The 18,675-nt window shown below is 41.4% G+C and overlaps 3 protein-coding genes across 3 annotated transcripts; 2 read left to right on the forward strand and 1 right to left on the reverse strand.

Annotated features, from left to right (window-relative positions):
* Position 1: 1 nt before the first annotated feature.
* On the forward strand, positions 2-2,325 carry LOC137047757 (uncharacterized). The gene is made up of 3 exons (XM_067425615.1): positions 2-729; positions 877-1,012; positions 1,303-2,325. The coding sequence occupies exons 1-3, from the start codon at positions 107-109 to the stop codon at positions 2,050-2,052; spliced, it is 1,509 nt and encodes a 502-aa protein (XP_067281716.1). The 5' UTR covers positions 2-106; the 3' UTR covers positions 2,053-2,325.
* A 240-nt stretch (positions 2,326-2,565) lies between these two features.
* LOC137047320 (uncharacterized) lies at positions 2,566-5,281 on the reverse strand. The gene is made up of 5 exons (XM_067424922.1): positions 5,051-5,281; positions 4,006-4,200; positions 3,842-3,921; positions 3,684-3,738; positions 2,566-3,480 (listed from the first exon to the last, which is right to left on the reverse strand). The coding sequence occupies exons 1-5, from the start codon at positions 5,147-5,149 to the stop codon at positions 2,569-2,571; spliced, it is 1,341 nt and encodes a 446-aa protein (XP_067281023.1). The 5' UTR covers positions 5,150-5,281; the 3' UTR covers positions 2,566-2,568.
* Positions 5,282-5,631: 350 nt separating this feature from the next.
* Positions 5,632-18,560, forward strand: LOC137047319 (KAT8 regulatory NSL complex subunit 1). The gene is made up of 12 exons (XM_067424921.1): positions 5,632-7,413; positions 8,374-8,515; positions 8,592-8,668; positions 8,755-8,920; positions 9,329-9,482; positions 10,905-11,099; positions 12,689-12,804; positions 12,889-13,010; positions 15,221-15,350; positions 15,472-15,575; positions 16,806-16,974; positions 17,214-18,560. The coding sequence occupies exons 1-12, from the start codon at positions 5,879-5,881 to the stop codon at positions 17,520-17,522; spliced, it is 3,219 nt and encodes a 1,072-aa protein (XP_067281022.1). The 5' UTR covers positions 5,632-5,878; the 3' UTR covers positions 17,523-18,560.
* The last annotated feature ends 115 nt before the right edge of the window (positions 18,561-18,675 follow it).

An 18,675-nucleotide genomic window follows, 5' to 3' on the forward strand; every position in this document is an offset into this window, starting at 1 on the left:
AGCCTACGTGCACAAGCGCAGTGACGAACTTCCGCTATTGTCAGAAGTCGGCATATCAGTTTCCGGTTTACTTCCTGTCTTCATCCGCTATAAACAAACAAACAAGATGTGTGCTGCTGTTGTTGTACGGAAAAAGAAATATAATGTGCGAGACACATCTAGATTTCAAAGTACCATGAGTGGGTCTAAGGAGCATTGCTGTGTGCCACTTTGCTCGGCTTCAAGTCGGTACAACAGCCATTTGAGCTTCCACCGCTTCCCGAAGGACACCAACCTTCGTGCGCAGTGGTTGCACAAAATAAGGAGGGCGCGATTTTCGGTTACCACTCACACCAAGGTATGCAGTCGACATTTCACCGAGAATGAAATCCGCACTTCTGCTAAGGGTAGACGGGTTTTAGCAGCAGGTTCTGTTCCATCGTTATTCGAGTGGAATAACTATACAAAGGTGTCACGGGCCGGTGTTTGGGAGCGCCGATCTCGACCACCAAGTCCAGAACCTGACCCGCCGAGACCCGAGGAAGACATTGAGCATCCCGCCATGGTTCCGATGGTTGTAGACCACGACTACGCTACCAGTCGTACTGTATGTGTAGACCGAAAGCAGTATGAAGATGCGTTGAGGGAAATCGAGGCACTGAGGGAGCAGCTCCAAACAGTTCACCTTCATCACTCATTTGGACTTAAACGGTTTGCTTCGTCGCCCGAAGACATCAGATTTTACACCAGGTAAGACAGTTGTAATATCAACATCATCTCATAACATTTTACTGATTGACTAACTGACCAAGTAATTGTTTTTCACTGTCATCTTAATCATATTCTTGAGCTTGTATGACGAAAACAACTAATTTTGATTGTAATACTGTATTTTAGATTCCCCTCATACGAGCATCTGATGGCGTTCTGGAACCTGATCGAGACAGCAACAGCAAAAATGGTTAGGGTCACCAGGGCAAAGAAACCCTATGCCACTAGCACATCAATTGAAAGCCCTATATCCAGACCAACTGTAAGTTTTCTCTCTCTCAATCACACACACACACACACACACACACACACACACACACACACACACACACACACACACACACACACCCCAATATGAGAGATACATGTAGTACTGACACTAAAAATAAGTTCACTCTGTAAACTTTTTTTTTCTATCACAGTAATTTTCTTTTTGGGTGACAATCTGTATTATACACAATACAGATTGTTACCATCCATGATACATATTGTTACATGTTTGTATTGCATTATCTTGGTACACCCCTACTCATTAAACTCATCTCTTCCCAGAAACTGCTGCCGATAGATGAGCTTTTTCTTTTCCTCACATACCTGTCCACTGGCTGTACCCAGAGAGAGTTGGCTCACAGATTTAACATCCACAGAGCAACAGTCAGCCGAATCATTGTGACCTGGGCCAACTTCCTCTACAGCTTACTGGGCTCAGTCTGTATATGGATGTCTCCTGCAGCTGTGAAGGCCAGTCTTCCTCGGGACTTTGATGGCAGCTACAGCAACACACAAGTAGTGCTTGATTGTACAGAGCTACGGTGTCAAACACCTTCATCCCTGCTCCTTCAGAGCGAAGTTTTTTCAAACTACAAGTCCCATTGCACCTTTAAGGCTATGGTGGGCATGTCCCCTCACGGAGCCCTGACTTTTGTGTCAGCACTCTTTGAGGGTTCCATGAGTGACAGAGAGGTGTTTCGTCAGTCAGGGATTACATCACTCTTAACACCTGACATGGCCATCATGGTGGACAAGGGATTCTTGGTGGATGACCTTGTACCTGGGCCTGTTCATCGTCCTGCCTTCCTCTCCAAGAAGGCCCAAATGTCTGAGGTAGATGTTCTGAAGACGCAGTCCATTGCCCGTTTGAGAGTACACATCGAAAGGTTAATCAGAAGAGTTAAAGAGAATAAACTCTTTGACACTACTATCCCTCTCTCTATTGCAGGGAGCATAAATCAAATCTTTACAGTTGCTTGTCTCCTCTCAAACTACCAAAATGGACCTTTGGTCAAGAAATGGAGATTATGAAGTGAGATACTGTAGCCATTTTCTAAAGAGGTTGATGTTAACTACTTGTGTTCACAAAATAATAACTGTCATTTTGTAAATTGCCTGATATAATTAGTAAATATGTTTATACATTTGTGAGCTACTGTTGCCATATTTTAAAGAGATTTATATTAACTATTTGTTCAACAAATTCATAAGAATAACTAAACTTGCAAAATGATTCTCAGATATAATTTGTAAATATTTTTGTAAACTTTCATATTAACTTGTAGGTGGAACATAATAAACACCTAAAAATCACAGGCATGGTCATGTAATCATTTACTATCATTTGCTGTTAAAGACGGTTGTAGTGCCAGAGACATCTGCCTTTAGTACAATGGTTATAAATGACTAGTCTTTTTCTTGGGGTGCTCAGTGTTAACATACTTTTATTAATCATAAAAACATCTTTAATTTTAAATTTTAATAATAACACAAAGCATAAAACATTTAAAAGGAAACAATAAACAAAAAAAAACATTAGTTGAAGTCCTACTCCTGAAGCAGACATTTCTGTATGTAGACATAGAAATAAAACCTGTCTACTTTCCCTCTGATCACATCCAAGACATCATTGTCTCTGTAAATTCTTTGGATGAGTATGTCTTCCTCGGCTGAAACAACAAAATCACACCAAATCATCCCTGTTAATAACATCTGCCCCTGTATTTGCCAGTAGTAAGCATGTGTTGGTTTTAGCTCCAATTTGCCTGCCTTCATTTTCAGATATGGGCAGTCGACATAGCTTTTAACATTTGGGCATTTAATCTCAACCAGCCCAAACTGACATTGCTCTGAAGGGTCAAAGATTAACCCGTCTGGTGATGCACCCAGCCAAGGAGCATCTGGGTGAATTACTAATCCACAGGGGTAGTGGTTGACCCTTTTTATTTGGCAATATTCCCAAATTGCATCTGCCTCCAATTCGAGCCCCCTCTTCATAGCTGCCGTCTGCCGGGTCCCTTGCAGTATCCGGTTCGCCAGACCTTCTTCTGTGTTCTCTCGAACCTGGCAGATCTCCCGAAACCGTGAGGCAGTCAGTCTATGCCTCCTTAGCTGATGCCATTCAGTACATGAACTTTGGTCTCTGGTAGCACATTCATATTTGTGTGCCATGTCCCAGGTGACCTCCAGACTCTTACAGTGTAGCTGTTGTGGTTCAGTACAGACATACATGCAACTAGATGGCTGTAGGCGGTAGTTCTGAAGAGGCACAGATGGTTGTGGTGGGGCAGCATGGAAGGAGAGGTTTCGGTTTGCTATTGCAGGTTGTTGGTAGGACAAGGGACTACCAGCTTGAACCTTGCCCAGGGCAGAGTCGACCAGGGGAATTTCACAGCTGACGCCCAAGCTGCAGATCATCGGTGCCTCAGCTATAGAGAAATCTTTATATACCTCTTTCACCTGGGAAATAATAATATAACAATTCGCTAAATATAATAATATAAAATAACCACTATTATCATACCAGTAACTTTTTTTTCTGTAATTTCTATCCGCAGTGTGTTATGCATGGATTTGTAATCAGAAAATCATGAAATATTGGTTTACAGATTTTGGTTATGATAAACTGTACAGTGAAATTTGATTGTTATATCCCTACTCACCTGAAGGACGGATAGATCAGGTAGATCTCCAGTCAGGCCTTTGTAGAGTGTGCTCCTGTGTAGAACATAAAACTTTCATGAGTGGAAAGTGGCATATCCACAAAGGAATTTTAATTTAACATGCAACATGTAATAAATCTCCAATAATCAGCTTTTACCTTACACCCTCAGTTGTTGCTCTACACTTTGGCTTAGCAGACAACACGACCATCTTTTCCACAGGGCCTGGCTTAATACCCTATCAAGTTATTGAGGATACAGTTAAAAGTTAGATGTAGTTAGAAAATATAGCCACAGGTCTATAATTATAGTGCACACTTACCAAAGTTCTGGGCTTGTGCCACTGCTGTTCCCCTTCAGTACAGCTTAGCACAGGAGGGACCACTGACATATTCAGTTCAGAGTAATGTGCTGACTGGAACAGCAAAGCAACACAGTGGTTGCATAATGCAGCTCCAGCAACACATGTGCAGCTGTGTTCAATAAGCTCCACAGGACTGGAGTCTTTCAACACCACCTGCATAAGTAAAATGAAGTATTAAATACTGATTTGTCATTGCTTGATCACTGTTTAATCATTTGTTTAGGACATAATCTTGTTTTTTCATTCTATATCTAATATTCTAGATTATGTAGTATAATATGCCAACAAAATCCTTAAATGTTTATTTGAAACATGTTAGCCTAATACCTTTAAATAATACAAGATTGTATCTTAAACGAATGACTGAGTTGAGGAAAACTTGAACAAGAACACATTTTACCCAGAGGGGACCAGCTAGGGAAACTTACCTGCCTACAATATAGTTACATTAAACATGAATGCCCTTAGCTGAGTCCCCAGGAACACCGGGTTATATAAGTAATAATATTAACGTTATAACATCAACAAGAACGCATGCAGTAACCCGAATGGGGACAAGCAAAGTAAACTCACCTGTCAATTTTAACCACTCTTTTCATTACATAACGTTACTCATTTAAGAGTTATAATAATACTAAACAAGATTACCTTTGCTAAATCCCCAGGAACATCAGGAACACCGGGCTATTAAAGTAACAAGCCTACAACTGCTGGCTTATCAATTCTAGCTTCACCATACTCTCAAACTGTGAGGTTTCTCTGCTTTCCTCATGGACCTGTAGCACAATGCCCTGACAGTGACAGCGCCTGTGCCCTGATCTTTATTAGAAACTGAGAGGAGAGCAAGTTAATGCCATTGAGATTACAATTATCACAAAAGAACCGTCTGCGTTTAAAATTAAGAAAAACAAACTTCTATACTAACTTTACACTACAAACGAATACGTCGCTAACTAGCTTAGCCGCTATCTGCCGGCATAACACGTTAGATTAAACTACTTACCCTCGTAGTTGTGCAGGTAACTTGATATATAAAGTTTAAATCCCTTGTCCCTCTTGCTTGTCGGAGCAGGAGACCAGGCATCGACGATGCGATGAACATCGCTGACGCTTATTTTTGGAAGGTCCTGGAGACATCTAGTAAAGCAAGACATTCTGGCCGATGCGTTAGAAAACCGGAAACAGAAATGCCGACTTCTGGCGACAGCGGAAGTTCGTCACTACGCTTTGTGCACAGAGCCTCCGCTACCCAGAATGACTGAAGACTCCACAGCGCCTCTAGCGGTTAAACCAAAAAAGGCGCCAACGACGCCTACTGCATACTACGCAGTACATACTATATAATATAAATAATTATTTTGTAAAATTAGTTCACAAAGGCAGCAATAAACTCGATAATATTATGTCCATGGGCATTTTTGGACAGTTTTTGTCCTCAGTGTCAAAATGCCCTTGATCTTTTTCTCTCGTGCATGATTACGTCCTCTTATATTGAAGACAATACATGTTTAATTAAATAAACCTTTTACATTTTAAGGGTGTATTTTTTCCAATACTGCACATATTGCTATGAGATCAGGTCATAGCGTGTTACAAACAAAGAGTGAAAACTAGATTTTGAAATACCCCTAATTCTTTACTGAAGGTTGGGCCAGTGAATGGCGCATGCTCAGTGCGAATAGGGAGTGTTGGAGATAGCCAACAGTGCAGGGAAAGGCAAGACGGGTGAAAAGAGAAGCCCGTCTTCCTTTCGAAAACGAAAAAAAATATACGTTAACGGAGCTTCGTTGTATATCGTCGCTTCACACCCGGCCATGCCAACGACACAGCGATGTATTATTACTGCAATCGGAATAAAATGAGCGCTAGTGCAGCCGGGCCTGGAGTGGAGAGTTGTGGGGCCGGGTGTCCGCATAGCGCCAGCCGCTGCTGCGGGGGAGGAGGCTGCGGTGAGCCCGTAAGCGTTGACGGAAGCTCGGCCGCTGCGGCTACAGCCACCAGCGCTGCCCCAGTGCGGAGCTCAGACAGAGAGAGCGTCGTAGCCGAGGCCCAGGCGTTCCGCGAATGGGACGATGCCACCTCCGTTGTTACGGATCCGGCCCAGAAAATGAACGAGGACGGATTTTTTACGAACGGCGCTGCTGATATCACACGGGAGGGAGACGAATGCGCGGAATCGAGGGCATATGGTGGAGGACGCGGCCGTTTTTGTAGACAAAGCGCTGGAGCGGGCGAGGATAACAGCATTAATATTGATCATGAAGGAGCTGGTTTGCGGTGTTTCATGAGCGCTACCATACAGAGGGACGAGCGCAGACCGAGCGTGAGACTGCCGCCGGTGCGCACCGCCAGAGCCCGACGAGGACACACGGCGCACGCCGAGACCGAACGCGCGATGATTACGGCCGCTGCAAGGTGTGGTCATGGGAATTCCGAGCCCGCGGTCATTAAGCGCCGGGGATGCAGTTTCACCCGCGTTTCCAAGAGGGTGTGTTTCTCGGGCACGTACTGCGGCAGCTCGGACGCGGCCCGCGTTGGTTCCAATGGTGAAGCTCACGTGAAGGGCTCCGCGAGCACTGCCGAGACTTTCAAGCGCACATCATTACGTCGTATCCAGTGCAACAACACTACTGGGGCCCAAAAAATGAATTTTGCAGCGTGCCCGCCTGATGAAAATGCCCAGTTACCCACATCCAGGACAGCAAAGGGGCGCGTCAGGCTGTATAGGGTGCGCTCCTTTCTTGCCAGCTCTGCCAACCATAACAACGGGGTCAGCGGAAACGGTGCCCCACACAATAGCCTCCCACCGCAACCCTCCCTCCAAGCCCCCGAGCCCGAGTATGATCTACGTGATTGCGTAAAAAAGCCCATGTGTGCCCTCTCCATTAGTTCTTCTCAGTCCGAGAGTGGGCCTCCTAACGGGACAGAGCCAGAGCCACAGAAGTGTGACGGTATAGGTGTGGGCATTGATGCGGAGGGGACTGAGGGCCCCAGCACAGAGCAGATAGAGGCAGTGAGGGATGAAGCCGAACGCAGGCAGGCAGAGCTGGAGGGTCGCACCGACCACCTCTGGAGGCGCCTGCAGGCCGTGCAGGTGAAGCAGGTGGAGAGGCATGTCACACAGCAACTGCGTGGCCTATATAGGAGCACGGGATTGAGCTGCACCAGGAGGCCCAGTACCGTGTCCAGAAACTCGACTGAGCTGAGCAGGCTGGCACGGAGCTGCAGCGAGATCCTCCGGACTGCAGAGAGTGCTCTGGACTCTGACCACACGGCCAGCAGCTCTGGAGGTGACAGTGACAGTGAGGAAGATCAGGGATTGGAGAGCGGAGGTCGTCGCTTTAGACCACTGTCAATGAAATCAGTGTAAGATTTTCACATTATGCTTACCCCCAGGTTAAGATCTCTTAACCCAGAGTTAAGCAATGTTTTCAGCAGTTCTCCATGACAATATGCTATACAAAAAAAATCATAGGGTGATGGAATAAAATAACCAGGGTTAAAGGTATAGTCCACCCAGAAATTAAATTCTGTCATCATTTATTCACCCTCATGTGCATTCTAAAAATGTAACAGTTTTTGGTACCCATTGATTTCCACTGTATTTTTATGTCCATACAGTGGAAGCCAATGGGAACCAAAACTGTTTGTTTATCCGCATTCCTCAAAGTATCCTCTTTTGTGCTCGGAAGAAGAAAGAAAGTCATACAGGTTTGGAATTAAATGAGGGTAAGTAAATGATGATACAAATGTGATTTTTGGGTAGACTATCCCTTTTTGTGAAATTTGAAATGCTCTGCTATTCTTGTGCATGCATGTACACCTACACGTACATATGTACAAAAAGCTTCAGATGAGTCATTGCATGTTGGTGTTGCTTTTGAATCACTATTGTTCTGTACAATATAAATGCTGTACTGACACTTGATTCATGGCCGCTACATTAAGAGGCTACAAGGCCCTTTCTCAGCCCGACTGGGCTGTCGAAAATAAAATAGGTCAGAAGATTGTTCCTCTTTAACTCAGCAAGGGCTTTTTTTTTGCATTCCTGTAGCTGAAAGAGTAGAGTCTGGCACTTGTAACATCAAGGTCATGGGTTCGATTCCCAGAGTATACATGAACTGATAAAATACCTCCACTGTTAAATAAAGGTTGTTTATTGGCATTTATGGTTCCATGAAGAACATCAGTTCTTTTTAGATAAAATGTGAAAAATAGTTACTGTTAAATGTAAGTTACTTTGGATGAAAGCATCTGCCAAATGCATAAATGTAATATGTAAATGTTATATACACATTACATCGTATATTATGCATACACTTTCAGTGTCACTGGCAAAGAATGGCAGTGGGCGGAGAGCAGGGCGTGGCTTGGCAGCAGATGGGTGTGGCTGCAGACTCAAGTGTCAGAGCTGGAGTATCGGATCCGTGCGCTGACGGAGCTTTACACGCATCTTCGACAGGGAAAGGTATTCTAGGTGTTGACTATGTTTTTAGGATATTGTAGGTTGTTTGATTCATCTGAACTTTTTATGTTTCGTCCAGGTGCGGTCTGGTTGCTCTGTGCCCGACACACCGCTCAGAGCAACAAATTCCTCCCCCACATCACACAAAAACTGCAAGTCAGTAGACATTTTAACTTGCATACCAACACACACTGATAGATTTTTGGATTTGACATTTATTGTACCTTTGTGCCACCCCCTAGGTTGTCCTCTGCTGGTGATTCTAACAGGAAGTGGCAGTCAGAAGACTCCGCCACCCCGCAAACAGTGCCCTGTCCACCTTCTTCTGCTGCACGGGTTCGACCGTTACTCCGGCAACGGCGTCACAGACTCATTCGCCTGGAAGATTGCGCAGCGCTGGGTTCAAAGGTGAAGACGATCTCAGTTGCCCTTGCCTGCTACATTTCTGTTATGCAAAGTAACTTGGCTGCAATCCATTTTATATTATTGGCTTGCTCAGTTAGGGACACTAAAATTTCTATCCATGTTTTCAACTAAATGTCCAAATAAAATGATTCATTAAATTAACTGTATCAACTATATTACTGATCTGCCCACATTTTCGCTACATGATAAAGTGAAATGAGCTGATAAAATCACCGTTTTCTCCAGAACGACTGTTACAGCCGAATCAAATTTTGTTGCAATATTTTCCTGTTTAACGCTGAAGCTGCTTTGAAACAATTGTCATTTTAAAAGCCCTATAAAAATAAAGTTGACATGACTATGCATTGAGGATAATAAAACCGAATTCTTGCATTTATGTGTCCCTCTAAGGCGGTTTCGTTACAGTGTTGGTGTAAACCCCAAACTGTGTGCGTGTTATGTGGTGGTGCTCCTCCTCGCTCCCCTTCAGACAAAGAGAAGGGTCTGTGGATGCGTCAGACATTGCTCGATATGTCCGTTCACCCTGTCCTCTCAATGCCATCAGGTGAGATCCGTATATTATCTTATGATCTCTTCATTATTATTTTTTTAATTTTTTAATTTTTATTTTTTTAAATAAGCACACAATTCAATTTGTATATAATTTAGGTCTATCTATATTTAGCTTGTGCTTCAACAGTACAAACAGGTAATTATTGATTGGATTGAGACCATTTTCACAGGATAAATTGAATATTAACAAAATGTATGGGTGTAGGTAAAAAATTGACATTTGAATAAAAACTATTAAAATGGATTTGTAGCATTTTGGAAAAGAGCTCCTCTTTTATTTGTGTACACTTACAACAACAGAAAAATGTGCTTTTGTAAAATAAAGAAGAAAAACCGGCTCCACTTTCTGCCGTCTCAGTCTCCCTGAACAGCAGCACGCTTAACAGCAGGCTTAAATGAACGACTTCTAGTCGACTAGAAAAGTATTTAATCTGGGACAGGTGTATATATATATATATATATATATATATATATATATATATATATATATATATATATATGTATGTATAATTTATTATGTAATTTCATTTGTTTATATTATCATTAAAGGGTTAGTTCACCCAAAAATGAAATTTATGTCATTAATGACTCACCCTAATGTTGTTCCACACCCGTAAGACCTCCATTCATCATCAGAAACAAGTTTAAGATGTTTTATATTTTAGTCCCAGAGCATATGCAGTCAATGCCCACTTTACTGTCCATGTCCAGAAAGCTAATAAAAACATCATCAAAGTAGTCCATATGTGACATCAGTTAGTTAATTAGAATCTCTTGAAGCATCGGAAATACATTTTGGTCCAAAAATAGCAAAAACTATGATTTTATTCAGCATTGTCTTCTCTTCCACGTTCCTCCAAAAAGATTCAAACGGTTAATGAATCAGTGAATCGATCAATGCTTCGGGTCGCCAATGTCACGTGATTTGAGCAGTTTGGCGGTTTGACGCAATCTGAACTGCTGAAATCACGGTTTAATCTTTTTGGAGAAACACGGAAGAGAGGACAATGCTGAATAATTTCATAGTTTTGATATTTTTGGACCAAAATGTATTTTCGATGCATCAAGAGATTTTAATTTTCTATTTTTGGGTGAACTAACTATTTATTATTCATTATTTGATATTTGTTTTATTTATTAAATAGACAAAAAAAATTATCTAATCAAGGTCAGGTGTGGTTCTATCACCACAATGACTGAACGTGTACATATGGCATTTGACAACCAATAAGTGTTTTATTTTTGAATAGCATACCTATTTTTTATTTTATTTTTTATTTAAAAGCAGAATGTGGAATTTTGTGGTTTGTTTGATATTTTGTCATCAAATGCAGTAACGTGCATATATTTGTAAGTTTGTATAAAGTTTACTGTGGACGAAATAGCTTCATGCTTTGAGTTTCCTCCATTGCAGATTCACCCCTCACACTGCATTGTGGGATACCCCCGCTGGCCGGGCACCATTCTCATAATTCACTGCAGTGGACAGACCTGTCATCAGCGTCCTCTTGGCTGGGGAGGCGAGGCCAGGGACGAGTTGGAAGAGTGAGGAGGAGACTAGTTTGTCCTCGTCCGCCCAATACACTGCCTCCTTTGTTTAACACACCTGGTAGGTGAAATGTATATTTACACTTATATCAATAAACACACACGTACAATGTCGTATTAGTGTCGTGTTAGTGAGGCCAGTAGGGAGTGCTCACCCTGTGGTCTGTGTGGGTCCTAACCATAGACCGTAAAAAAATATGGACGACTCGACATCATCCGTTTCCGCTTGCCAGATTTGAAGCTTTCAGACGGCCTGCACAGCACTGACATATTGGGACAGAATCTGCGCAGTAGAGATTTCGGGACCGGAGTTGCGCAGTAGAGCGCAGGAAGTAGAGCAGGAAGGACAGCTGCGATATCAAAAGCCCGCCCACACTCTCGCAGATGCAGAACAATTAATTATGTTGGTGTGAAATAAACAGTTATGGAAATATAGAAATTAAAGCTAAAGCTCCAATCTGCTCCCAAAAATCCAGAAAAAAGTCTGTTAGTGTCTCAGTGACAACTTCACTCAGAGAAGACGTCAGTCTCAGCTGTCAATCATGACGTCACACCCCCCGTTTTTAAAGCATCAAATAACTAACTAAAATCAAACTTATTTTAAAAACGAACACTTGAAATGAAATCATCGTGATGATAACTGCCTTCAAGGACATAAACTAACATGGGGGAAAAATATTTGAAGTGTAATTTTATTGTTTAGTTTGCCTCGCGTCCATTAGAAAACACAGAGGGGCAACTATACTGGGACCGGTCACCAGGGGGCTGCAGGATTGGTCCTAACGCCCTAGTATAGTGATGGGGACTGTACTGTCAAAGAGCACCGTCCTTCGGATGAGACGTTAAACTGAGGTCCTGACTCTCTGCGGTCATTAAAAATCCCATGGCACTTCTTGTAAAGACTAGGGGTGTAACCCTGGTGTCCTGGCCAAATTCCCTCGATTGGCCCTTACCAATCATGGCCTCTTAATAATCCCCATCCACTGAATTGGCTCTATCCCCCTCCTCTCCACCTATCGCTGGTGTGTGGTTAGCGCACTGGCGCCGTTGTACTGTGGCTGCCGTCACATCATCCAAGTGGATGCTGCACACTGGTGGTGGTTTGAGGAGAGATCTCCGACATGAATGTAAAGCGCTTTGGGTGTACAGTAGGACATATGAATGCGCTATATAAATGCCTCATTCATTCAATGTATAGTACGTATATAGTAATATATAGTAATATAGTATTTTTTTTAAATAAATTATTACTTGTATTCAGCAAGTATGCAGAACAATTGAACAAACAATTGAACAAAAGTAACAGTAAAGACTTATGTTTTATGATGAGTATTTCAAATAAATGCTGTTCTTTTAAACTTTACTTATCAAAGAATTATGAAAAAATCTGTTTCCTCAGAAGTATTGAGGACACCTGTTTTCAACATTAATTTGATAATAAGAATTGTTTTTTTGAGCAGCAAATCATCATATTATTATGATTTCTGAAGGATATTTTATGATAGAAAACAGTTGGTTTAAATTGAAATAATATTTCACAATATTAGGGCATTTCCTGTATTGAGATGATAAATACAGCCTTGATAAGAGACCTCTTTCAAAGAAAAAAGTCTTACTGTTTTCAAGAAGTTAACAAAAGTGCTTTTGTAGGTAATTCTGGGTGCAGAAGCCAGAGAGGTGTGATTATTCCCAACTGTCTTCATCCACGAACTCCAGATTTTCCAATCCTGCCGACAGCACCCTCAGCGACAGACACACCTGCTCAGGTAAATCAGGTTTTTAAAAAAAGGTAAATTGTCAGTAGCTTACTAATCTCCTTGTTAGCTTCTTAATTTACTCTTGTTCCTCAGCCTTTACGAAGGAGGAGAGCAGAAAGCTCGTTTGACATCGACAACCTGGTAATGCCTTTGGGCCTGGCTGGACTAGGAGCACGAGTACAGAGATTACAATACAAGGAAATAATCACCCCAAGGTACAAATAATGCAACCAGTCTCAAAAATATTACAAGAATAATGAGAGAATGGATCGTTTAGCAGTATTTCCTGTGGTCTTTCTGTCAGATAGCTATTGTGCAAAATGGCTTTGGTTTCAAATAATTTCCCATCAATTATTCAAAAACAGTGCCTAGTGTCCACTTGTGTCCCATCTTTCATAAAGTACCGTAGTAATGGTATGTGACATAGTGTACTTGCATTATAAGGAAGCACACAGAAAGAAAATTACTTACTGGTATGGGTTTTTAGTAACTGATACTGATAGTGTGAGAGGAGAGTAGGATCATATGGCATGTGAGACACATCATATGGCAAAGCCAAGATTTATAAGGCTCAAATTGTAAAAGAGTGGTTAGGAGGGAGCATCAATTTTTGAACAAGATCTTGTATTGACAATACAAGATGCAATCACTCTGTAAAGTCTACTCCAGCACATCCCAAAGACTTTCAATGAATTTAAGAGAAATTCATGCCAATTTACAGGTGCCAATTCATGTGTGAAAATGATTCTCCATGCTCCCTCCCGACCAATCTTTCACAGTTTGAGCCTGATGCATCTTCACGTTGTCATCCTGGAATACGGTCATGATGTGTCCTCCTACATAGTTAAGAAATGAAAAGCTACACACTCCATCAATTGGCATTAGAACTGTTGCCAAACATATAACATGCTAGAAACATAATATTCACTGTAATAGTGATCCAATGATAGAGTCTTACACCGTGTTGAAGTGAATGGAGTTTTTTTTCCTTGCCACCGTCGCCTCTGCCAGCTTTGGCTTGCTCAGTTGGGGACAATAAATATTCAACTGTATTACCGATCTGTCCGCCTCGACACTATGTGGAGCGGCTGTTTTATTATTTTCCGTTTAACACTAAAGCTGCTTTGAAACAATCTGCATTGTAAAAAGCGCTACATAAATAAAGGGGGCTTTACTTGAACATGAGCATGCCAACAAAAGACAATATAACCCATTATAATCAGTGATGTTGTCTAGACTGGATGTGACACGACACGACAAATCCTTGACAGTAAACTGATGCCTCGTTCTATTTATGATGTACCCCAAGCACTTGCGAAACTTCTAATAAGAAGTCCGCTTCTGGTGTAGAAATGGTGTTAAGCATTTCACCTCCGGACACTGTATATGTGTATTAGGGCTGTCACTAATGATTATTTGGGTAATCGAGTAGTACCTACTATTTTGACGAATAATCACGTAAACAGATATTGTCTATTTTTTAGGGGTAATAAAAATAGACCTAAGCAAACAATAGTTTAAAATGACTTAAAATACGTATATAATAACAATGAGGCAATAATAATTGGTCCAAATAAAGTATCAAAAGCAAGTAATCACTTGATTTTATTGAACAACACCATTAAAATACATAATGTAATATACATAACTAAACATAATCAGCTTACTTATAAACATAATCAGAAGGCACCAAAAGTCTGGTGATTGTTGTTGTTACACATACAGCAGGACCAAATCCTTGTTTAATATTGGCCAAACAACATTTAATTTAAATGTACACTTAATCTTTAATATTTGGCCACTTCAATATGATATAAATGCTACAGCCACTGTAATTTCTTGAACAAAAACGCATGCGAATCAGAGCGAGGGTGTAAAGTTTTATTTTGAATACCACAGATTGCATATTTAGAAACATATTGACGTATTCTCCTGTGTTGGCTTCGGGTTATAAATGATTAATGTGACAAATCTGGTGAAATTCCACAAATGGCGTTCCCAGATAAATGTCATAAGCAACTCAAACTCTCAGCATATGCAAAGAGCCGAGCTGAGACAGGCTCCACGCATGTAAATGATAACAACACTTTGTTATGAAACACAAATGGCAAACTTTGTGATTTCATAATAGCACTATGCAATATATAATATAATGCAATATAAATAAAATGTATAAATTGCTGATATATGTAATATGTTATACAGTACAATGGTACCACAAATACATTTCTGTAAATGTTTGTGGCTGTTAGTAGATTTGGGATGTGAGAGAATTAGGAACTGTTGTGTCTGTTAATTGGCCAAGCCAGCAGGTTGTCTCTGCTATTTCTGATAATCTTAAAATGTCGGCTGATATTTTAGTCTAGCACGATTGTGAAGTATTTTGGTTTCTGAAGAAAAATGTGGAACTTTGTCTTATGTTTAGCTGGAGAGAGCTGGACTCTCTCTCAGGGGTCTCTAATAACCAGGAGGGGCTGCATGCCCTGTCGTTGAATTACAATAACACACAACACCAGCCCAATGGGGAAGGACTGGACAATGAGGAGGAGGAAGAGGTGGGTATACTTTTGTTTTGGATTTTTTTTACATGCTTTCATGAAGATACTTGATATTTTATGTCTTGGTTTTCTCGATCATTCAAATTGATCGCTGCATACTTGTTTACAATGTAACTAGGTGGAGGATCTGTCTGAATCTGTGTTTCTGAGCCGCCATGCAGTGTGTGAGAGCCGAGAGAGGAGTCGGTGGGGGAGTTGGGCTCGCAGACGTCGCCGGGGCAGGTGAGAATCATTTGCGTGAAAGAGAGGCATATGTGATGGAGAATGTTTAAACTGGCGTCTCTGTCAGAATAATGTTTTACTGTTTGTTTGTTTTTTCATTTAAAAAAAAACAACTATGGGTTAGATCTGGCTTGGCAGATTCTGATGGATCATGTGACACTGAAGACTGGAGTAATGATGCTTTGCATCACAGAAATAAATGATATATTAAAATATATTATAACAGAAAATCAATGGTTATTTTAAATTGTAATAATATTTCACAATATTACTGTTTTACCGTCTTTTTGATCATATAAATGCAGCCTTGGTGAGCATGAGAGACTTTTCAAACATCTTACTGACCCCAAACTTTTCAATAGTGCTGTATTAGAACTCTAAGTTAAAGGGTTAGTTCACCCAAAAATGAAAATTCTGTCATTAATTACTCACTCTCATGCTGTTCCAGACCCGTAAGACCTCTGTTGATCTTCGGAACTCAAATGAAGATATTTTTGTTGAAATCCGATGGCTCAGAAAGGCCTCCATTGGCACCAATGTTATTTCCTCTCTCAAGACCTCATAAAGGCACTAAAGGCGTTGTTACAAATTCAATCTCACTACAGTGTCTCCACAATAATTTTATGAAGTGACGAGAATAGTTTTTGTGCGCAAAAAATAACTAAATAACGACTTGTATAGTGATGGCCGATTTCAAAACACTGCTTCCTGAAGCCTCGGAGCTTTAAAAATCAGCATATTAAATCATCATTCGGATTGTGTCTCAAACCGGCAAACTGCTGAAATCATGTGACTTTGGCGATCTAAACCGCTGAATCAATACGCTAATTCACAACCGTTTGAATCTTTATTTGAGGTTGAAAACAAACGCGGAAGAGAAGACAATGCTGAATAAAGTCGTAGTTTTTGTGATTTTTGGACCAAAATGTTTTTTCGCTGCTTCAAGAGATTCTAATGAACTAACTGATGTCACATATGGACTACTTTGATGATGTTTTATTCCCTTTCTGGACATGGACATTATAGTGTGCATACACTTGTCTCGGACTAAATATAAATATCTTAAACTGTGTTCTGAAGATGAACGGAGGTCTTACAGGTGTGGATTGTGGAACTAATGACATTCATTTCATTTTTGGGTGAAAAAACACTTTAAGTATACCATGTCAGACTGCTGGAAGCTGTGGTCACTGCTCGAAATTTCACTCTCTGCTTGTCTTCCTTCCTCAGATCTTCTTCCTCATACCACGGGGATGGGAAGAGCTCCAGGGGGTTGGAGCAGACACCTGGCTCTCCAGATTCCAGGCAGAGTCATTTTGCAGAAGGAGACGTCTCGCCACGCAGCCCCTTCTGTACTGGAGCGGACGATCCCTTCAGCCAGGCTGAGGATGAACAGCAGGTGTGTGTGCGTGAGCGCGCATGAGGAAGAGGACTTAATGTTCTACTCAACGTCATTATTGCTTTAACCGTGGCAATTAGTTAGCTGGAAAATCATTCTTTAGTTTAAAAAATGAATCTTAAAATGTGATGTATGCTTAATATTCTTTACATTGTACAAGAATATGAATAAATATAATAAACCCAGTGTTTTGGAGTTTAATAACCTCAATGAATCATTGTCCTCTCCTGCGTTTACAGGCTGTGCTGCCATGGGAACGCCGGTCGTTCCCTTTGCAGGAGTCAGAACTTCAGTGGCTGCAGGAGGAGGAAGAGGCGGAGCCTGACGAGGACCCGTGCACCGCCAGCGGCCGCAGCCAAAGCACAGACTCAGGCATCTCTGTGGGCAGCCTGGAGCTCTCCCCGAGGACCCCTCAGCAGCACTCAGGCACCGAGCGAACCACCCCTCACACGCTGCCCTGCAAACCAGCCACCCCGACGACAGTCTCTACAGCTCAGGATTCTCCCTCACTTCCTCTTTCCTTATACTCGTCCTCTCCGTTATCATAGCGCATTATTTGTCCAGCCGTTTTTCCTGCTCTAATATGAAATCAAAACCGCGACCCTGTCCTCCCATTTTATCTAACCATGAGCACCTTGTGTCCTTACATCCTGTGCCCTTACCCTGAACCTTCTGGAGCCTTACATGAAACCACAGAGCCTATTATTTATAACCTTCCCTCAAACCCTCACTCATTTGCCCAATAACCGTTGCATCTCCACCAAACAGCCCAGTTTCCCTATTGAGCATCTCTGGACCTTCCTCATCTATCGTTTCAAGTCTTCTTCACCAGCCTGCCCCTGATACAGCCGCCGTTTGATCTGACAATGCCGTCATCTCCAAAAAGAACAGATGGTGTCTGTTTTTCTGTTGTTTATTCATTTTTTTAGACCTGTCTATCTTTTTCTGTCGGTCATTTTGCGTTTTAGTTCAATCATTACGTTTCGAGCTCTAACCATTTTCTCTGATCAAGAGGTGACGACAACGTAGGGTGAGCCCCATTTGAAAGCTCTTAGTTATTGATCTCCTTATAAAGGCACTACATATTACTCTCGTTGTGATCATTTTCTGTGACTTAGTTACCTTATTCATATGTTGTGTTGTATGTATCCCGTGAAGATGAGTGCATACTGCCGGTGAATCATAGCATTTAAAGTCTGTTACATGCTCTCTGGACGTTACCTTTGTCTTTCCTCCTCCCTTGTGAGCTCAACACAAGAAGTATGCTTTTGATTTCTAAATGACGTGTGTGTGTGTGTGTGTGTGTGTGTGTGTGTGTGTGTGTGTGTGTGTGTGTGTGTGTGTGTGTGTGTGTGTGTGTGTGTGTGTGTGTGTGTGTGTGTGTGAGAGAGACAGTTCTTGTGTTAATCAGAGAGTGAGAGATTTAGACAGGTCTACTGCTGCATTAGGGGGTAGTGTTGGTGAATAAAACCATCATTTTGTAGGAAAACAAGAAGATAAAAGTAAATGGAAGTTCTATTTGAAACGCACATGATGCTCTCAATGCAAAGACATAATAAAAGGAATAAACACATAAATGAGAACTACTTTTGTTTGATGCGTACTTTCTGCCACATAAGAAAAAAGCATGCTTTGCTATTTAAATGACATAGAACGTCTTATAATTTATGTGTACTTAATTTTTGTCATAATTAATTTCGA

This window comes from Pseudorasbora parva, chromosome 19 (genome assembly GCF_024679245.1).
Source record: "Pseudorasbora parva isolate DD20220531a chromosome 19, ASM2467924v1, whole genome shotgun sequence".
NCBI classification, from domain to species: domain Eukaryota; kingdom Metazoa; phylum Chordata; class Actinopteri; order Cypriniformes; family Gobionidae; genus Pseudorasbora; species Pseudorasbora parva.